This window comes from Ascidia mentula, chromosome 5 (assembly GCF_947561715.1).
Source record: "Ascidia mentula chromosome 5, kaAscMent1.1, whole genome shotgun sequence".
NCBI lineage: Eukaryota > Metazoa > Chordata > Ascidiacea > Phlebobranchia > Ascidiidae > Ascidia > Ascidia mentula.
Genome location: NC_138570.1, coordinates 3,258,503 through 3,281,177, shown reverse-complemented (window position 1 = coordinate 3,281,177; position 22,675 = coordinate 3,258,503). Strand labels below are relative to the sequence as shown.

The 22,675-nt window shown below is 37.1% G+C and overlaps 2 protein-coding genes across 2 annotated transcripts; both read left to right on the top strand.

Moving 5' to 3' along the window:
* The first annotated feature begins 761 nt into the window (after window positions 1-761).
* Window positions 762-5,770, top strand: LOC145901931 (C-type mannose receptor 2-like). Its single transcript, XM_082989749.1, has 14 exons — window positions 762-813; window positions 920-1,081; window positions 1,682-1,846; window positions 1,916-1,995; window positions 2,400-2,529; window positions 2,815-2,904; window positions 3,214-3,375; window positions 3,430-3,512; window positions 3,739-3,868; window positions 3,978-4,142; window positions 4,212-4,291; window positions 4,693-4,822; window positions 5,038-5,130; window positions 5,586-5,770. Exons 1-14 carry the CDS (start codon window positions 762-764, stop codon window positions 5,768-5,770), a joined length of 1,707 nt encoding a protein of 568 aa, XP_082845875.1.
* Window positions 5,771-6,012: 242 nt separating this feature from the next.
* LOC145901928 (adhesion G-protein coupled receptor G6-like) lies at window positions 6,013-12,119 on the top strand. Its single transcript, XM_082989743.1, has 17 exons — window positions 6,013-6,093; window positions 6,232-6,349; window positions 6,733-6,821; window positions 7,858-8,056; window positions 8,163-8,267; window positions 8,590-8,714; window positions 8,811-8,963; window positions 9,039-9,230; window positions 9,388-9,630; window positions 9,839-9,967; window positions 10,056-10,193; window positions 10,310-10,419; window positions 10,533-10,740; window positions 10,850-10,991; window positions 11,064-11,227; window positions 11,444-11,614; window positions 11,958-12,119. The coding sequence occupies exons 1-17, from the start codon at window positions 6,013-6,015 to the stop codon at window positions 12,117-12,119; spliced, it is 2,529 nt and encodes an 842-aa protein (XP_082845869.1).
* The last annotated feature ends 10,556 nt before the right edge of the window (window positions 12,120-22,675 follow it).

Sequence of the window (22,675 nt, the reverse complement as noted above, 5' to 3'; positions counted from 1 at the left end):
CTTTAACGAATATGTTTTGTTGTAGTTGTGCTTGAGGCAGCATATGTGCCATGTCATCCTGACGGCTTTGATGAATAATATAGAATCTGCTACCAAATATGCAATGATTTGACATGCGCGACATGAATTGTGATAAAAAGTCTTATATTAGAAAAATGCCTTTTATTAACGATAACATTTGCGTAAGTGTCGCATAGTAGGCAGCAGTTCTATGAAAGAAAGTTGCAATGAACTTAATGTTTATATTGCGCTAATGTAACGCCAAGTTTGCCCATTAAGCATACTAAAACAAACCGTAACACGGAAGGAAGACTTATTTTTTAAAACTTAAGCAATTTTGCGTTGGTTTAAGTCAACAAACACTTACGGCAATCGTGTTTGTTTTGCTGATCCTACCTCTGGTTTTATGCGTTAATGCCAGTGCTTTGTGTTTGAACTGTCTCCGCCACAAGGGTGAACCATAAACTTGCTCCTAATCAAAAGAGCTCTAACTAAGTTGCATTAAATCCACAGCAATATTTTTTAACGAAGGCTTGTACAGTTGTAATAAAACGTAGCAGAACGCCCTACATGTGTTTATTGAACAAGACACAAGCTTCGCAATCTGTGTTTTCCAAGTCAAAGTTAATCATTACATCACCAAAAATATCCCTTTTTCCCTTTCGCAGAGTGTTAACTGAGTAAATGTTTGAGAAGTTGTTGCCAGTTGAATAAATTTCTCACAAAACTGCATTTGAGGTTGATTTTCAACAGCAAAAGTTATGGTGCTTTATCATGTTTATGCTATCCTCACGTTTCTCGTGTGTGGATGCGGTAAGTAAACTTCGATTTATTTACTCAAACCTGCTTACAATAATTCTAGGTACAATAATTCTTCAAATCTTCCTAACAAGATAAAAAAACTACTCTCTTTTCATAGCTTTTGCCAGTTCGTGTGGCACTGATTGGGTTTCGTTTGGAGACAACTGTTACTACTTCGGAAACCAAAAGTTGTCTTGGGATGAAGCTGAACAATATTGTGTTGATAATAGCAGCCATCTCGCCAGTATTTTGACACCGGATGAGGACACGTTTATTCAAAGTGAGTCATATTTAAAAAATTAAAATTATTTGTTTAATATACATTTTGTTCAAGGTAAAGTATCATGGGATTTGTGGATTGGAGGATCTGTCCTAACAAACAACAAAACCTGGGCATGGACCGACGGTTCTGCATGGGTAACTCACTTACCGGTTAACTAGTAATACCACGTGATCGAATATTTTGAAAGAAATAATATTTCGTTCAAATTAGAGATGTATATTTCTAGTTGTAAAGTTTCTCCGGTGCCTGCTTTGAGTTAACCTTATGCAATAAAGCGTTTGCATGACAACTAGGCTATTTACTGATTGGATAGTTGGTGGTATCGGTATGACGTCAGAACTAGACCACATCTTTTTACAGGTGTATGATAACCGGAATTCTACATTGGAGTGCTCAACTCGAACCTGCATGAACCATACATACAATTATAAGTGGGTCGAAGTGGTGTCATATTACATAATGGCTGCAATCTGTAAAAAGACGCTAATATGTAAGTGAAGTTCCTTTATTAAAAGGTCGCACGCAAGACATTCTTTTTTAAACAGAAAAAGTATTCTAATTTTAACACAAAACTTTTTTAAAACTCTTTTTTTGTAGATGCCAACCTAAGTTGTGAACCCGGATGGCTTGCTAACGGTAGCAACTGCTATTTGTTTGATGCAAGCGATTCCTATGATTGGGAGAGAGGTGAACACAACTGTGTGAACCGTGGCGGCCATCTGACAAGCATCTTATCTGCCGAAGAAGATGCTTTTATAAAAGGTAAGAAGATGCACTCATGAAACGAATGAAAACCTGGCTTATGAAAGTTATGCGTTTATCTCCTTTCAGACAATCTATTGGGTTATTCATGGATTGGAGGCAAACGCACTGTAAATGGTTCGTGGTCATGGACTGATGGGTCACCATGGGTGAGAACGATAAACATACATAATTACTTGGGATAGTGTTCCACAAGGGTTGCGTCGTGTCAATTTTGTTTCCGCGTCTCTTGTTTACTTGAATTTTTTTGGAACTTTATTATTCCAACAAACTGCAAAATACTTCACCTTGAATAACTTGAAAAATGTCAAAATTGTTCGTATGCGTCGTTCAAACATTTTTATAGTAATGAGTGCGTCACCGGTTCTAGAAAATTAGGAACCACTGGCTTACGAAGACTGGCGAGATGACACTGTGCATTTAAAAGGTTTGCAAGAGTGAGCAAGAGAAAGTGTCATTCATCATTAAATAATATAAATGTTTATAATCTGTCAGATTGTAAAAATTAAAATAGATGGGCTGATACAACTAATTTTTAATCTTTGCCTTGTAGTTGTATGGAGGTTGGGCTCCTGGGGAACCAAGCGGTCAAACAAAGTGTTGTCTCGAAAACGTTGGAGGAGAATGGAAAACTGCGCTTTGTTCTTATAGACTGCGATCTGTTTGCAAGAAACCACAAAACGGTTAGATAGTTAGTTAGTTAGTTAGTTAGTTAGTTAGTTAGTTAGTTAGTTAGTTAGTTAGTTAGTTAGTTAGTTAGTTAGTTGCTAGAGGAATTGCAAAAAAACAACAACATACTAAATGGCATTAGAATAACATTTAAAATAAACGATAGCAATCAATTAAATTTCTAAGATTGCAACACTAATCATTTTCATCTACACACCAGCGTCATGTTGCTCATGAACCAATTTAGCAACAGCTAAATGCTCCAAAGTCAAAATAACTTTTCGTCAATCTATTTTCAGACACTCAGCACATGGGAAACACAACCCAAACACCGACTTCTGTTTCGGATGTTGAAAGAACAACGCACTACACAACAGCATTGAATTCAGGTCAAACATGTGAACACTTCTGACACAATGTTTAATCATGTTCATTGTATTAATTTGACTCAAAAAACGTGATTGACCCTGATTCTCCGAACTTACAAGTATTTCGGTACTAAATTATTGAACATTCAATAAAGAACTATTTCTTTACACAAGCAAATATCTATAAATAACTGAGTTTTTAAATCACACATGTCAATGTGATAGAATGACTAACAGATGATAAACTGTTATAACTGGTGGATATTTTTTAGCTCATCAAGAACTGAGCATGAATGTTTAAGGTTAAAGTGAAACTATTGCCGTCACCAGTTGTTGACACTTCGTGTGACACTGATTGGGTTTTGTTTGGAGACAACTGTTACTACTTCGGAAACCAACATTTGTCTTGGGATGAAGCTGAACAATATTGTGTTGATAATAGCAGCCATCTCGCCAGTATTTTGAAACCAGATGAAGATTCATTCATTCAAAGTGAGTCATGTTTGGATAATTAAGATTATTGGTTTAATATACATTTTGTTAAAGGTAAAGTATCATGGGATTTGTGGATTGGAGGATCTGTCCTAACAGACAACAAAACCTGGGCATGGACCGACGGTTCTGCATGGGTAACTCACTTACCGGTTTACTAATAATACCACGTGGTCCAATATTTTGAAAGAAATACTATTTCGTTCTAATTAGACATGAACATTTCTTGTTGTAAAGTTTATCCGGTGCCTGCTCTGAGTTAACCTTATGCAATAAAGCGTTTGCATGACAACTAGGCCATTTACTGATTGGATAGTTGGTGGTATTGGTAAGACGTCAGAACTAGACCACATCTTTTTACAGGTGTATGATAACCGGAATTCTACAGTGGAGTGCTCAACTCGAACCTGCATGAACCTTACTTACAGTAGTCAGTGGGTCGAAGCGGTCTCATATTTTATAATGGCCGCCATCTGTAAAAAGACGCTAATATGTAAGTGAAGTTCCTTTATTAACTGGTCACACGCAAGACATTCCTTTTTAAATGGTGAATGTTGTCTAGTTTTACCGCAAAACTTTTTCAAAACTCTTTTTTTTTGTAGATGCCAACCTAAGTTGCGAACCCGGATGGCTTGCTAACGGTAGCAACTGCTATTTGTTTGATGCAAGCGACTCCTATGATTGGGAGAGAGGTGAACACAACTGTGTGAACCGTGGCGGCCATCTGACAAGCATCTTATCTGCCGAAGAAGACGCTTTCTTAAAAGGTAAGGAGTTGCACTCATGAAGCGAATAAAAACCTGGCTTATGAAAGTTATGCGTTTATCTCCTTCCAGAAAATCGATTGGGTTATTCATGGATTGGAGGCAAACGCACTGTAAATGGTTCGTGGTCATGGATTGATGGGTCACCATGGGTGAGTACGTTGAACATACATAAATACTTGGGATAGTGTTCCCCAAGGGTTGCGTCGTTTTAATTTTGTTTCGGCGTCTCTGGTTTACTTGTCTTTTGGAACTTTATTATTCCAACAAACTGCAAAAAACTTCACCTTGAATAACTTGAAAAATGTCAAAATTGTTCGGATGCGTCGTTCAAACATTTTTATAGTGATGAGTGCGTCACCGGTTCTAGAAAATTAGGAACCACTGTCTTACGAAGACTGGCGAGATGACACTGTGCATTTAAACGGTTTGCAAGACTGAGCAAGAGAAAGTGTCATTCATCGTTAAATAATATAAAATATTTAAAATTTGTCAGATTGTAAAAATTAAAATAGATGGGCTTATCGGCTAATTTTTAATCTTTGCCTTGTAGTTGTATGAAGGCTGGGCTCCTGGGGAACCAAACGGTCAAACAAAGTGTTGTCTCGGAAACGTTGGAGGAGAATGGAAAACTGCGCTTTGTTTTTATAGACTGCGATCTGTTTGCAAGAAACCACAAAACGGTTAGTTAGTTGCTAGAGGAATTGTAAAATCATAATAAATCGCATTAGAATAACATTTAAAATAAACCTTAGTTTAAATTTTAAATCAATTAAATTTTTAAGAATGCAACACTAATCATTTTCATCTACACACCAGGGTCATGTTGTTTATGAACCAATTTAGCAACAGCTAAATGCTCCGAAGTCAAAATAACTTTTCGTCAATCTACTTTCAGACACTCAGCACATGGAAAACACAACCCAAATACCGATTTCTTCTGTTTCGGAAGTTGAAAGAACAACGCACTACACAACAGCATTGAATTCAGGTCAAACATGTGAACACTTCCGACACAATGTTTAATCATGTTCATTGTATTAATTTTACACAAAAAACGTGATTGACCCTGATTCTCCGAACTTACAAGTATTTCGGTACTAAATTATTGAACATTTAAATCTAAACACTTACACTGCTGGCTATAACTTACTTTTACATAAATAGAAAGTGTTTATATAGGATATAATGAAAGCATTAACCATCGCAGTTGATAGCAATGCGTATTGCGAAATAATGCGATGTAAAAACAAAAACAAAAATTGTCGCAGCGGAGATCCTCTTACTGTTATAACTTACATCCACATAATATGCGAGAAACTGAACGCTGGTCAGTGAAAGAATAATCGAAACTTATGAAATAAAAAGTATTGAACTATTGTAAGTCCTCCAGTTACATACTCACGTATTGGGGTTCTACTATGAACAGAACTACCCACTTTACAGATATTAATAGTTCGTGTGACGTCGGTTGGTTGCCGTATGGAGACAACTGTTACTACCTTGGAATGGAAATTTTTCTAAACTGGGATGAAGCTGAACAAAGCTGCGTTGCTAATGACAGCCATCTTGCTAGCATTTTGACTCCAGATGAGGATGCATTTATTCAAAGCGAGTCATATTTTGCTTAGTGAAATGATGTTGTAATGTGCGCTTCAATGCACAGTTACGGTGTGATATAAATATCAGCATTGTTGCACAAATTGTTATTCGTGCACCGTAAACGACAATTATAAATAGAACAATATGACTGGTGCTGATAGTGAACAATTTTAGTGAAATATGTGTGTTAATGTGCATCATATTAATTTACGGAGCACTGGAGCTGGTCTGATGTCTGCCATATTTAAAATGAATTCCTTACTTAGATACAATGACGTATGGAACATTAGCATGGATTGGAGCAACCTACTTATCAAACGAAACCTGGAAATGGATCGATGGTTCAAACTGGGTATTACTTGGTTAATTAATCATAGGAATTTAATCAATTCGCTTCAATACAGACCAACGATTATAAACCTTTTGTATTGTATAAAAGTAATTGCAACATGCATTGTATAGTGCGCAAAAATTTTTTTTTTTTGTATAGGTGTATGACAACTGGACTGATTATGGTCCGGATTGTTTTTCGATCAGCATGAGTAGAAACACGTGGGTTGTCCACGATTCCTCTTCTCGGGGTGACCTTGTTTGCAAAAAGTCAATATGTAAGTGATCTCTTTCTCTTTTTTTACGTGGAAAGCATATGAAAAACACTTCTTTAAAGATCATGTTTTCCAAATGCTATATTGTTTCTTTAAACAATCTTGAGTTATTTTTTAGATGCCAACTTAACTTGCGATCCCGGTTGGGTCTCTAATGACAGCAACTGTTATTTGCAATACTTCGGCTACTCACATTGGAAAGAGGCAGAAATTTTTTGTTTAAACATTGGTGGCCACCTGACAAGCATTTTGTCAGCTCAAGAAAGCGATTTTTTAAAAAGTTTAGTAAAGATTTTCCTTTTATAAACGATTTTTAAAACTTGTATTTTTTACGAAACATTTGCGTCTGTAGATCATGTTCTTTTTATTAACAAGTGAACTTGCAGGTATCATAAATCCTGTTCGATTTATTACATGGATTGGTGGAAAGCTAACAGAAAACGGAACTTGGTCATGGACTGATGGGTCACCGTGGGTAAGTAATGTGAAGTATTGTAGCGAACACAGTGTATATTAATATGAAAATTGTAATATTGGAACTGTTTATATTCGTGACCGGGTTTTATTACTGACAACAATATCATCAAAACATCCAAACAACTGTCTTAAATTGGTAGTCATTCGGTTTTCCATGGTTGTTTTGCAGTCGTTTGAAGATTGGGCTCCAGGGGAACCGAGACAAGGAAGGTGTTGTCTTGCATTTTACTTCAATATTTGGAGGCCAGTTGACTGTTTTCAAACATTTCCGTATGTTTGCAAGAAACCCCAAAATGGTTAGTTTCCGTGCATTAAAAGGAATTTAAAACGCTGGAAATATGAAGTTAAATAAAATTGCCTGTTGATGATATGGCGCTGGTACCACTTACATTACCAAATGAATATTAAGTTATAGTAACCTGTCGTCTTAAGTTTGCAAATTGTAATTTTGTGCCAACAGATGATGTGGTGACAGAACAAAATACGTTTGGGATAAAAAAAAAATTATTTGTTTAGATTTACAGCATACAGAAAATACAACCCAAATAATCGAAACTACCACCCAGTATCAGGACAATAACACTACAAACCCTACGTCAACAGATCCAGGTACAAATGCTGCAAGTTTTATTAATTTAAACGAAGTAACGCAGACGGGGATCGCATTTTGTTGTTAGTCAGGCCTACACAGTGTTTTAATTAAACTTCAGGTTGCACTATCAGCCCCACGGAAACCAGCAACAAAGTTTTTTAGCAAACTTTCGAAGAAAACAGTGTTTGCCACTTTCTGTTTATCTGCTTTTACGTGTGTGAACGCGGAATATTTCAACAGCTTCAAAAAAATTGTTTTGAATATTTGTAATTAATTCCTGTATTTTACCCAAGAATGTGAATACAAATCCAAAAAAGTAGCACATAGGAGTCGCAATTATTACAACTAACAAAAATAACAAGTTAAGTTAGGAACACACAATTTGCTATCATGTGTTGACAGAAATTCGTTTTGAAAGAGTAACCATTAATATTATATCCAGAATCAAGAAAAGGGCAAAATTACTTGCGTTTCAGGCGTACCCAATCCGTGTGAAAATAAGGCTTGCACAGGAAACGCCTCGTGCTTGATTCAAGTTTATCACAATGGCACACAGGAATCGGGTGCAGCAGGAGATAAAGTCACTGCAGTTTGCCAATGTAACAAATGGTTCAGCGGGAATGGATCGGTCTACTGTGCTCGTAAGTTGTTTAAAAATTATTTCACAACATGTTGCTGGTGTTTGGCAATTTAGAGCAAACTTCATTTAAATGACTCAGTGCTATTAATACTCGATATTATTTTCAGCCACTTGTATGGAAGGAAGTGTGAATGTCGGCAACAACTCTTGCTGGTTTCCAACAACTATTTACCCCCAATCAGCTTACTCAACACAAGTTTGTTCCTTTACAGGTAATTCAACCCACCTTAATCTCTTTTTTGTGTAAATGTTGTCTGGCAAGTTGTACGCTCATGTTGGTTAGTACCGGGAGCTTGATTTTTTACATTTTGGTTCGACTTGTCAGGAAAAAGTGGCTGATACAGCTAGGCTGCAATGTCTGGGCTGCGAAGCGTGTATATCTAATAATCCTGATACGATGGCAGTGATCGCCATGTAAGGACCTGCACAGTAGGGCGATCCTGCCAATCATGCCATTGCATATATATTACTGCGTAGTTTTGATTATTTCAATTTCTACAATTGTTAAATTTTGTAAGATTTTATCTTCATCAGGGCAACCCCTGGCAACGGCGCAATGTATCGTCACAAACGATGCGATATCGGGTTACAAAAGCTATTTTGGCGATTTAGTAATTGTTCCGTGCATCAATCAGACTCTTACAGCATACATTGACCAGGTAAATGTTTACAAGAGTTTTCTGGCAAATTCAACCTTTTCGTGGCCATTTCGTTACAGAGAATTTTGTTGGTGCAAAAGTTATTTATCTTCGTAGGTGGAGGTTGCTACTCTAAATTCCACAGAACTTGACAACACCTTGGCGATACTGGATGTCTTGACTTACAATGCAACAAATCTCGGTAGTCAAGACGTTTCTGCGGCAGTTGGATTCATCAATGGCATTGTGTCAAACACAACAAACCTGGAGGTGAAATGATTACTCTCGTAGAAAATAAACCCCACAGATGAGCAATTCTGCAAAAAACTGCGGATTTTTTTGTAGGTATTGTCCAGCTCCTTTCTTAGCGCCGTTAACGTCGCTGATCACGTGACGAATTTTTTCGAATCACCCAATGAGAAATCAGGAGTAGCCGAAGTGGAAATGATTCGATCTCTCGGTACTCTCGCCTACAGGATGCCCAGTCAACTCGATAACAATGTCGTTACAGTCAGCACTCCTAATATTGAATCCAGGGTATATCTATAAACCACTTTATTTAATTTCTACTTTGTTTGATCCCATATTATTCCGCTTTTGAAACGTTTAAAAGTTTTGCAGATTTGTGGGATTGTCGTATTTAAAAATTTTTGCAGTTGTAGCAACAACTAACATACCACAAGTTGTGCTTTAGGTTGAGGACAAGCAGACTCCATTCATTGACATACAGTACAGCCCATTCGTCGCTGTTTCGCCAAACGACCCTGTCTACACTCCATTTCAACCTGTTTCGATTACGATACCACAAAGTGCCCTTATGATCGTTCACCAACAATTTGGAAAAGGGAAATCTGAAAACACGACAAATGCTGTTAGATCAGTGTTTATGATCCACAGGACAAACGATTTGTTTCCATCCTCTGAGTTTACTGAATGGGTAGGGTATAGATTATTGCGGATTGATGTTATACCAACTTTATTAAAAAAATAATAGCAGCTTCTTTTAGAAAGATTTGAGTGACTTTTAAGCTTAACCATATGTTATATATAACAAAATACATTGGATAAAGGTTTAAATTAAATCTTGTTGACAATTAAATTTTTTGTGTATTGAAAGCAACCTCGTTAAATCCTTTCGTGTTTAGATTGTTTCAAGTGAAATTGGGAGCAAAACCTCTCCTCAGTCGGTTAAAAATCTTCCTGATTTGGTAAATGTCACTCGACTTGACGTAAACCAGGCCTGGGGACGATCGCAAGACAGCAAAACATTAGAGGTAAGAAACCAACTTCTTTGTTCTCAGTTCAAAATGCGCCATGAATATAAATATTGGGGTCTTAATCTTCGCGTAATACATTTTTAAGGCACAGTACGTGAACGAGACTTGTGTATTTTGGCAATACTCAACTCAGGGTTGGTCGACTGAAGGATGCTGTCTGGAACCAAACACCAACCCGCCTCAATGCAAATGCAACCATTTAACCAGCTTCGCCATGCTCACGGTATTAAAAACCAACATATAAAAAACAGGAGTTGTGTAGCTAAGTCGTAACTTTTGTGATTGGTAGTTGCTACAGATTTTTTGCTATTGAACGCAATCCTATTATATATATTGCAGTCGATATACGATATACCACCGAGCATACCTCAGCAGATCGTCAGTATCGTCGGATGCAGTTTGTCTGTTGCCTGTTTAATTATAACCATCTTTATCCTCCTACTATCCAAGTAAGTTCTTATGACCTTGACGTGATTGCTATTCTTAAAAATACAAGGACGATCAATAATATGTGCAGGCGCGTGTATATTTGGATATGTGAGTGCAATGTATTTTTACGCAGAGACATACGCTGTCGTCGACCCATGCGAGTGTTGATGAACATTTGTGGCAACCTATCAGTTGTTTATCTAATATTTCTATTTGGAGTTGATCAACGTGAACATGAAGCCGGATGCATCGCTAGCGCCACCTTGTTGCATTACTTTTTGTTGGTCACTTGGTGCTGGATGGCGATATACGCCTACTTGCTCTACAAATCTATAGTACAGGTATTGCAATTAACATGTGCTCGATGGTAAAAATCGGGCTAGTCCCTCTGTTCTAGAGGCACCACGCAAGTACAAGAGAACATTTAATGTTTCCCTATCTACATTTTAGATATTCAACGCATCCTGGAAATATTTTTTTCCGAAGGCATCAGCTCTATCTTATGGATGCCCTGCAATCATTGTTTCGATGAATTTAATCTTCAATAAAGTCTTCGCAATTACGTCCAACCAAAGTCCAATCTGCGGTCAAAGTACCGTGAAAAACTAACAAAATGAAATCTAATATTTGGTATTAATAAATGAAGTCAAACTTTTTTTTGCAGATCCACCATCTGCGTTTGCAAACACCTATCTTGCTTCAAACATGTGTTGGATCGAGGGTTACTCTTTGTACTTCGCATTTCTCCTTCCATTGGGTTGTCTCCTCTTGTTCAATACTGTCATGTTTGTGATTGTGATCAGGAGTCTCACTAACAAAAAAAAGAAGGCAAGTGTTTCCACTTATGGTCCTGTTAACTGCAAATGTCAAACAAACAGTTTTTACATATCTTACACAATCAACATATTTCGAAAATTTTCTGGAATAAATGCGGAATTATACCGCATGGACCACAATTGTAATACCGTTTCGAGGCTATACTATCTTCTTGTAGCAGAACAAGCTGTACTTTAAATCAAGGAATTTTTTCTTACATTTTTTTAGATTACTTCAACATCAAAGCATTCTTCCAACCCGAACAATTTAAAAATCGCTCTGGTCCTCGCTTGCACACTTGGCTTGGTTTGGATCTTTGCCTTTTTCATGATGATCTCGGATAATCCATATTATCTTGCCATAATGAGTTGGCTATTTACCATTTTTGCAGCTTTTCAGGTGAAAACTTTTCAGGTTTTAAATCGCAATATTCTAGGGAAGTCATAGTTTTTAACCAACTCAACCATAACAACAAAAACATCTTTGTAATCTCTATTCCGTGATGCCAAGAACCAAGTTATTGGGAATTAAACAACAAAGTTTTTAGTTTTAGATGGGTATGCTATTGATATTTTTCTAGTTTTGTCGTTCCAATCTGACGTTTTCGTAGTAGAACTCGCACCTATGCCCTCTATTGCAATGGCAATGTTCCTAAATCGCTGTGTTTACGACATTATTTGTATTAGGCTTTGATTATGAGTCTACAAGTATACATGTAAGTGACTTCCTTCCCGAATCGCAGGGTTTCTGTGTGTTCTTTCTCACATGTTTACGAGAAGGAGAAGTGAAGAGGGTTTGGTGGATTCCGCTTCAAAAGTTGTTTGGATGCATTCAGAAAGAGGAGAATTCCACCACACAGAACACTGCAACTCTTAGCACAATCACAAGTTCAAACCCCGGATAATCGATTTCAACAATGAAAACGTTTTCACATAAACAAGACTGACGTATTGGTTAATTCTGTATCATGTATGCTTGATTCTTCGATTTTCTCATGCATTTCATTGATGCTTGATTTATCGCATGGCTGAAACGCATAGACACTACGCTTCTCATACAATAATGGTTGTCACGAATATACATCGATTTCTTTGATACAGATATGGTGCCTTTTGCAAATAAATGAGATTAATTTTGAAAATGCAGTTTCCCGGGTCTGTACTTTAAAAATGCAAAAAATTAAATTTACAAAAATTTTTTAAACACAGACAATTAATAGTTTCATGCAGAAATAAACTTTTCTTCAAACATCATTGACTTTTCAAGAAAATTTTTCAAATCTTGTTTTTTGAAAACTTGTGGTGCAGGATTTTTTGGAATTCAGTTACTTCACCACTCATTAACCTGCCTTTATTGTTTAGCATTGATATCGTAAGACTTGTCCTCCAAGATTAATAAGCACGAAGAAATCCTATGGCATTTGCACTAATTTACAATCAACGGTTTCGTAGTTATGTTCTTTGCCTATTCGTCATAAGTTATCTCGAACAAACACATGGCGCTTTTATAGACTATTACTTGATCGAAAGAAGCTAATAAATAACACCATTTGGGCCTCTCCAGAGTAATTGCTTCATGGCCAAATAACAGTTTCAGGTGATACTTCTTGCGCGTGCCGCTTGATATGATAGTGGTTGCTTTATAGATGACCTCAGTCCTTCAAACGCATTTGTTGCGGCTTCACTCCATATTATCTTGCCATAATGAGTTGGCCTTTCACCATTTATGCAGCATTTCAGGTAAATATTATTTTTGATGAAAATAGCGATGCAAAGTGTTTTAATATTTTTAACTCGTCTCTTCTCAAAATAGATGGTGATATTTTGAAACAGATTTTAGCAGCACTAGATACACAAACATTTTAAACATGGAAACAACTCGTTTTTAAATAAATTATAAACAAATTTGTGTCTGAATAGAAATTTTGTCACAATTTCTCCTGCGTACGCCTCGCCAAAATGTGTAAAGTTAAATTCAACCTTCATATCCACAATTACGCTGGGTTTCTATGTGTTCGCTCTTACATGTTTACGACAAGGCGAAGTACAGAGGGTTTGGTGGATTCCGATTCAGAAGTTACTTGGAAGTGTGAGGAAGGATGATGTATCTAAGAATTTTTCTTCACTTTGCAGAGTGTTGCAACTCTCAGCACAATCACAACCTCAAATTAAATCGGTGTGCCCAGTTTGTTTATTGTTGTGTGATTCAGTGCAGTTCAATTATCGATTTTGATTGCCACTCTTTTAATAGTGAGTCCAAGAGTTTCGCCTACTATATGTTGTACTTCCTTTGGGTTATGGTACAGCAGTTCATACACCAATAAATTTTCGGGTGCCCATTGTTTCTGATTTTTTTTCGCGGTATGTTTTTCGTTCTACTGTCCAGCTGCTTTTTGTTCAATTGTGTAGTTACACCTCTATATTTGTGAAGTAGATTTTTAAATATAAATGCACTGCCATTTGAACTTAGATCACGCGACATGTGTACTACAAAAAACACTGCCTGGTGCACAATAAATAGCTTACGACAGATGCCCGTTGACCTCTTACGTTTTTTGATGCCTTCAATGGTATTTATGTTAACTTTGTATGTCAAACGATGTCTGCATGACTTTGTACCCTGTCTTCTGTTTCGTCAATAAACCTTCTTGTTAAATCTCAAATTACCACCTGCGCAATTTACGAACTTAGTGCCCTGCTCACAAACCTTTTTTGTTGCATATTTCACCGCAGTTCAATTGAACCCAGTGGGCAAATCTGAACAAGCCGGCAGACAAATTTTAACAATGTTAATCGCCGTTGTTCTAACTGGTGTTTGTTTTGCTGAGACCTGACTGGTTTATGTGTTTATTACAGTGCTTCGCTTTAGTCTGCCTCATTCAAGCTAACCGTAAGAGCAATCTGTAAACTTACTTCTGGAATTATAGCATGCAATAAACCCAAAGAAGAACTATTAACTACCTTTGAAGGCAAAAGTAACTTCACGCTTTGACTTGAACTCTTTGATCAAGCATCAAAGCTATATTTGCTTGGTTGTAACGAAAGCGTAGACGAGCGCACTAATTGTGCGTGTGGAGGTTAAAGTCACGACCTTCGCAATTTATATAGTTTTCCAAGTGAAGGTTAATGATTATTTTAGCACAAACATATTTTTCCTGTTCATAGCGTGGTTCCTTGTTGGAAGTGTGACATGTTGTTGAGTTGTTGCCTTTTGAGTTATCCTTTTGTATACTGCATTGCAAGATCGCGTTAAACAGCTAGAAAGCATGGTACTTTTTCAAGCTTATGTCATCTTCACCTTTCTCGTGTGTGGATGCGGTAAGTAAGCTTAAATCTAAACACATACACTGCTGATTATTACTTACTTTTAAGTAAATAGCAAGTGTTTATATAGGATCTAATAAAAGCATTAGCTATTGTAGTTGATAGCAAGGCGTATTGCGAAATAATCAAATCAAAATCAAATGAAATCAAATCATGTTTATTTTTTGCGAAAAAAAACCGCAAACGCCAACTCGGTTCTCAGAACGTTTCCTTTGATCCACATCGACAGACCGTAAATAACGTAATATAAAAACGAGTTTAAATTGTCACAGCTGTATCCAACACTGTAACCTTCTTGCGATGTTGAAATTTGTCCACTGTTTTTGACATGAACTATTTATCCTCGTCTTGATTTTTATTTATTTGTTTTAGATTATGCTTTGGCGTGTTATCCTGGCTGGTATTATTTCAACAACAGTTGTTATTCGTTCGATATATGGACATACGGATCTTGGTACACTGCCAAGAGCGATTGTGAGATTGTCGGCGGCCAAATTGCAAGTATACTGACGAATGAAGAAAACGATTTCATTAAAAGTTTGTTTTTCTTTTTCCACACAAACCTTCAACAAATGTTCGTTTTATAAGTTTGGGTTCCCATAGGCCACGTATCGTACGATGTATGGATCGGAGGCACCTTTAACACAGCCAGTGACGTGTGGAAATGGGATGATGGCTCACAATGGGTAACAAGCTTAAAGTAAACAGCAGTTAACGATCACAAAATAACGTAAAGCTTGCTGTGGATGGAAAGTCCTTTAATATTCTGCTCTTTGAGCTAAGTGACATATCAATGTAGGAGACTTTTTGCGTTTTCTGCATCTGCGTATGTTATAAAGGTAACTGCTTTTATTACTGAAAGCAAGCCGATTGATGATTTTGCGTTTCTGTGCAAATTTTGCCATTCGATGTGACAGAGTGATGATCTGAAATCGCATAACAGCCGTTTGTTTGGACTAATAATAAAACAAAACAACACAACTTCGAAAATTCGAAACGCTAGAACATTATGTTCGTTGAGACCTTTGAACTTATTCATCCTTTCACAGGGATTTGAAGATTGGTATCCTGGTGAACCGGTGTGTACCTCCTGCCTCCAGCTCAGGAATTTAAATTGGGATGACGCCAACGGGCTTGTTGCGAAGTCGTACGCATGCAAAAAGCAGATGACAGGTATAAATACTATATACGCGACAATCGAATTGCTTTAGTTCTGTAAGATTAAGTTGTGACATAGTAAATACCCTAAACCGTCCTTTAAAGTGAAAGTAAAGTGACTGACATTGCTTTCAGTATTAAGGCCGTGTTTGTTTTGTTGAGGTAGTTGGTCAGTAACACATAAAAACGGCACCTGTTTATTGTACCAACTGCGCGATGCAATACAGTATTTTTTGTGGGTCTTTGGTTGTGTTTGCCCGATGGAATTAAATGTTCCCGCGTGTGTTGAGCTTTTTTGACTTACACAGGCGCAAGCTGCGATCCTGGTTGGCTTGGAAACGCAAGCAACTGCTACCTCTTCGTGAAAAACAATTCAGCGCTGTGTGAGGAAGCCGAACAATTTTGTGTTGGATATGGAGGTCATCTCGCGAGTATATTATCACCAGAGGAAAATGCATTTGTAATTGGTAATGCAAACAATGTTTGTTTTAATTTAGAAATTAAGTAAAGGGGTCGTCAGAAATCCCTTACTGGCCTCATCTGCTTTGCAACAGAAGAAAAGTTTAACTTGCACGTAAACCGTAAATTTTCTGTAATTATATCTGCCTGTTCTTGCGTCCACAGGGGAAGTATCTGGAGACACGTGGCTGGGAGGAAAAAAGACATCCAATGACAGCACCTGGCATTGGACCGATGGTTCACCATGGGTAATTATTTTTTGTTTTTCCTCATCTGAAAGTTTCCAGGAAACATAGTTCTAAAGTGGTGTACTTATTCAACTGATAATTCTCGTAATGAAACATATTAGAAGGGTTTTGAAAAGACCAAGCGAGGTTTCAAAAGGATTTTAAGAAGGTTGGAGTGAAAATGAGTATTGTCCTGCAAACCCGTTATTCCGAAAGGACGAACCACATTCATCTTTTACATAACGATAAGTGTAACACAATATTTCATTTACTGTAGAATGACATGTGGTTTCTTCCTTTCTTGCAACAAATTTTTCCTGAAGATTTTGTAGCAATTTTGTCATTCTGAACATAAAGAATTCAGATTGATAGGAGTTCGTTTGTACAGGGTTTTGAAAACTGGCCGTCTTCTGAACCAAGTGGTGATGATTGCTGCTTGAAAATATCTAAAGATTCCAACATTCAGTGGAGATCCTCTCGGTGTTATTTCCCATATTCACATATTTGCAAGAAACTGGACACTAGTTAGTAAAAGAGTAATCGAAACTTATAAAATAAAAAGTATTCAACTACTTTCAAAAATTTGTCTACGAACGAAGTTCCAGCTACATAGACACGTATTAGGGTTTACGTTTTACTATGAACAGAACTACCCTCTTCACAGATGTTAGTAGTTCGTGTGATCCCGGTTGGTACCCGTCTGGAAACAACTGTTACTACTTTGGAATGGAATCTTTTCCTTGGGATGATGCTGAGAAAAGCTGCGTTGCTAATGGCAGCCATCTTGCTAGCATCTTGACACCAGATGAAGAAGCGTTTATTCAACGCAAGTCATATTTTGCTTAGTTGAATGATGTTGTATTGTGCGCTTTTGTACACAGTTACGATGTGATACAAATATCAACATTGTTGCACAAATTGTTATTCGTGCACCGTAAACGTCAATTCTAAATACAACTTTATGACTGGTGCTGATAGTGAAAAATTTTAGTGAAAGATGTGTTTTAATGTGCATCATATTAATTTACGGAACACTGGAGCTGGTCCGATGTCTGCCATATTTAAAATAAATTACCTTCCTCAGGTAAAACGCCGTCAGCATGGGTTGGAGCAACCTACTTATCAAACGAAACCTGGAAATGGATCGACGATTCAAACTGGGTATTACTTGAACTGGTTAAATAATCATAGAAATTTTATTGAATCGCTTCAATACAGACCAATGATTATAAACCTTTTGTATTCCTGTGAAAAGTAATAGCAACATGCATTGTATAGTGCCTAATAATTAAAGCAACTTCATGGGAGGGATTGCAATTTGATTCTATTCGGTTTTACTGGTTTAATGATATTTTTATACACATTTGTTTTATAGGTGTATGATAAATGGACTGATTATGGTCCGGATTGTTTTTCGATCAGCATAAGGAATAACACGTGGATTACCGAATATTACTATTTTAACGGTGACTTTGTTTGCAAAAAGCCAATTTGTAAGTGATCTCTTTAACTTTTCTCACTTCGAAAGCATATGATAAACAATTATTAAAAGATCTTGTTTTCCAGATGCTCTTTTGTTTTTTGAAACAATGTCGAGTTATTTTTTAGATGCCAACTTAACTTGTGATCCCGGTTGGGTCTCTAATGGCAGTAACTGTTATTTACACTACTCCGACTTCTCGATTTGGAACGAGGCAGAAAATATTTGTTTAAATAATGGTGGCCACCTGACAAGCATTTTGTCAGCTCAAGAGAGCGATTTTATAAAAAGTTTAGTAAAGATTTTCCTGTTTTAAACGGTTTTTAAAAATTGTGTTTTTTAACGAAACATTTGCATCTGTGGATCATGATCTTTTATTAACAAGTGAACTTGCAGGTATTATAAATCCTAGTATATATACTACATGGATTGGTGGAAGGCTAACAGAAAACGGAACTTGGTCATGGACTGATGGGTCACCGTGGGTAAGTAATGTGAACTATAACGCCGTAAGTCATTATTTTTGACAACAATGTCATCAAAACATCCAAGCCTTAAATTGGTAGTCATTCGGTTTTCAATGGTTGTTTTGTAGTCATTTGAAGATTGGGCTCAAGGGGAACCGAGACAAGGAAGGTGTTGTCTTGCATTTATCTACGATGTTTGGACTCCACATTCATGTTTTGTTAGTGCACCGTATGTTTGCAAAAGGCCTCAAAATGGTTAGTTTCCGTTCATTATTAGCAAAAGGCTACATGATTTAAAACGTTGGAAAATATGTAGTTAAATTAAAATTTCATGTTGATGATATGGCGCTTACATTACCAACTGAATATTAAGTAATAGACTTGTCGTCTTACGTTTGCAAATTACAATAATTATTGGCAGGTGAGGTGGGTTACAGCACAAAATACGTTTGGGATAACACTTTTTATTGTTTTAGGTTTACAGCATTCAGAAAATTCAACCCAAATAACCGAAACTACCACCCAGTATGAGGACAATAACCCTACAAGCCTTACGTCAACAGATCCAGGTACAAATGTTGCAAGTTTTATAAATGAAGAAGTAACGCAGGCGGGGATTGCATTTTGTTGTCACGCCTACACAGTGTTTAAATTAAACGTTAGGTTACACTGTCAGCCCCACGGAAACCAGCAACAAAGTTTTTTTAGCAAACTTAACAGTGGTTGCCATTTTCTGTTTATCTGATTTAACGTGTGTGAACGCAAAATAATTCGTCAATTTCAAATCTTTATTTATATATTCATAATGATTTCCTTTATTTTACCCTGATGATAATATTAATCTAAAAAGTTGCACATAGGGATTGCATTTATTACAACTAACAAAAAAGACAAGTTAAGTTAGGAACACAAAACTTACTATCGTATATTGATAGAAACTTGTTTTGATAGAGTAACCATTAATATTATATCCAGAATCAAGAAATGGGCAAAATTACTTGCGTTTCAGGCATACCCAATCCGTGTGAAAATGAGGCTTGCACAGAAAACGCCTCGTGCTTGATTCAGGTTGATCACAATACTGCACAGGAATCGGGTACAGCAAGAGATACAGTCACTGCAGTTTGCCAATGTAACAAATGGTTCAGCGGGAATGGATCGGTGTACTGTGCTCGTAAGTTGTTTAAAATTATTGCACAATATGTTGCTGGTTATCGGCAATTTTAAAGCAAACTTCATTAAATGACTCAGTGCTATTCATGCTCAAAATTATTTTCAGCCACATGTATGGAAGCAAGTGTAAATGTCGGCAACAACTCTTACTGGTTTCCAACCACAATCTATCCACAATCAGCTTACTCAACTCAAGTTTGTTCCTTCACAGGTAATTCAACTAACTTTAACCTCTTAGTTTTGATCCTCTGCGTATATGTGAAGGTTGTCTGGCAAGTTGTGCGCTCGCGTACTAATGTACCGTGGCCACAATATATCCTCGGCTCCTGTAGGTTAGTTGGTAGAGCGTTGGGTCTGGTTAGCCTAGGATCGTTAGTTCGAACCTCACCGGGAGCTTGATTTTTTACATTTTGGTTCGACTTGTCAAGAAAAAGTGGCTGATACAGCTAGGCTGCAATGTCTGACAATTTCTACAATTTTAAAATTTTGCAAGATTTTATCTTCATCAGGGCAACCACTGGCAACGGCACAATGTATCGTCACAAACGATGCGATATCAGGTTACAAAAGCTATTTTGGCGATTTATTAACTGTTCCGTGCATCAATGAGTCTCTTACAGCATACATTGACCAGGTAAATGTTTACAAGTGTTTTCTGGCAAATGGAACTTTTTCGTCGTCATTTCGTTCCAGAGAATTTGTGTCAAAGCAAAATTTGTTTATCTTCATAGGTTCAGGTTGCTACACTAAATTCCACAGAACTTGACAACACCTTGGCGATACTGGATGTCTTGACTTACAATGCAACAAATCTCGGTAGTCAAGACGTTTCTGCGGCAGTTGGATTCATTAATAGCATTGTGTCAAACACAACAAACCTGGAGGTAAAATGATTACTCCCGTAGAAATAAACCACACAGCTGAGCAATTCTGCAAAAAGCTGCGGAATTTTTTCGTAGGTATTGCCCAGCTCCTTTCTTAGCGCCGTTAACGTTGCTGATCACGTGACGAATTTTTTCGAATCACCCAATGAGAAATCAGGAGTATCCGAAGTGAAAATGGTTCGATCTCTCGGTACTCTGGCCTACAGGATGCCCAGTCAACTCGATGACAATGTCGTTACAGTCAGCACTCCTAATATCGAATCGAGGGTATATTAAACCACTGTATGAACTTCTACCTTGTGTGGTTCTTTATTTTTTCGCCTTTCACAAATTTTGGAAGGTTGTCATAGCAAATTGTTGTTGTTTAGTTTGGGAAAACGCATTTACAAATTGTTGCAACAAAATCACAAGTGTTGTTTCAGGTTGAAGACACACGGTCTTCATTCAATGACATCCAGTACAGTCCTTTCTTCGCCATTTCACCAAACGACCCTGTCTACACTCCATTTCAACCTGTGTCGATAACAATACCCCAAAGTGCCCTGATGATCGTTCAACAACAATTAGGAAAAGGAAAATCTCAAAACACGACAAATGCTGTTAGATCAGTATATATGATCCACAGGACAAACGATTTATTTCCATCCTCTGAGTTTACTGAATGGGTAGGGTATTGTTTTTTACTAATTTGTATTCGACCTGTACTTCACAAACGCTAATAAGTTTTATTTTATCTTTGTTTTAAGATTGTTTCGAGTGAAATTGGGAGTAAAATTTCTCCCGTGTCGGTTGAAAACCTTGGTGATCTGGTGAACATCACACAACTTAATGTAAACCATACTTTTGGGAAGATTGCAAGACAGTCAAACATTAAAGGTAAGGGACCGTTCACAACAAGAAAAAGTAATATTCATGATTATTGATGTCTCAAACACCACGTAATACATTCAAGGCACAATACGTGAACCAGACTTGTGTTTTTTGGGATTATTCAACTGAAAGTTGGTCGACTAAAGGATGTTGCCTGGAACCAAACACCAATCCACCTCAATGCAAATGCAACCATTTGACCAGCTTCGCTATGCTAACGGTATTGCCGTATATGAACCTTACAGCGGAGCCTTTTGTTTAGATTTTGCAAGCTTTTTATTAGCTTACCAACATGGTCAATATCGTTTTTTTGGAGATTATTTAATGTTGAACATAATCCCATTATACATTGCAGTCGATATACGATATACCACCGAGCATACCTCAGCAGATCGTCAGTATCGTCGGATGCAGTTTATCTGTTGCCTGTTTAATTATAACCATCTTTATCCTCCTACTTTTTAAGTAAGTTCTTATAACGTTGACGCCATAGATATTCGAAAACGATTTACTTTGTTTAATACTGTTTGCTGTGTGAATACCAAGTATTTTTTCGCAGAGAGATACGAACCCGTCGACCGATGCAGGTATTGATAAGCATCTGTGCCAACCTATCAGTTGTTTACTTAATATTTCTATTGGGAGTTGATAAACGTGAACATGAAGTCGGATGCATCGCTAGCGCCACCTTACTGCATTACTTTCTGCTTGTCACCTGGTGCTGGATGGCGGTATACGCCTACTTACTCTACAAGTCTATTGTACAGGTATTGGAACAAATAGACGGTGATTGGAATAAATCGGGAGTGATCCAACCTGATGTATACGTGCATTTCAGATTTTCAACGTATCCTGGGAATATTTTATTATCAAGGCATCAGCTCTATCTTTTGGGTGTCCTGCAATTGTTGTGTCGATCAACTTAATCGTCAACAAAGTCTATGAAACATCTTTCAACCAAAGTCCAACCTGCGGTCAAAGTAGAATGCTAACAAATGCTTTTATAAGAATTGCAATGAAAATTTGCATTAATTAAATTTAAAATTCCTTGTTGTTTCAGGTCCACCATCTGCGTTTGCAAACACCTATCTTGCTTCAAACATGTGTTGGATCGAGGGTTACTCCTTGTACTTCGCATTTCTCCTTCCATTGGGTTGTCTCCTCTTGTTCAATGTTGTTATGTTTGCGATGGTGATTCGCAGTCTAACCTGTAGGGAAAAAAAGGCAAGTTTTTTCACTTGTACATTATGTGCTGTTGATAAAAACATAAATTTATTCCTTTTGTCACACCTGGGATGTATCTGCAAACATTATGAATTATAAATCCGGCTTTGGTATGTCACGTTTAAAGAAAAGAAAATTTTATATTATGTTTTGTTTAGATTTCATCAACATCTAAACATTCTTCTGGCCAAAACA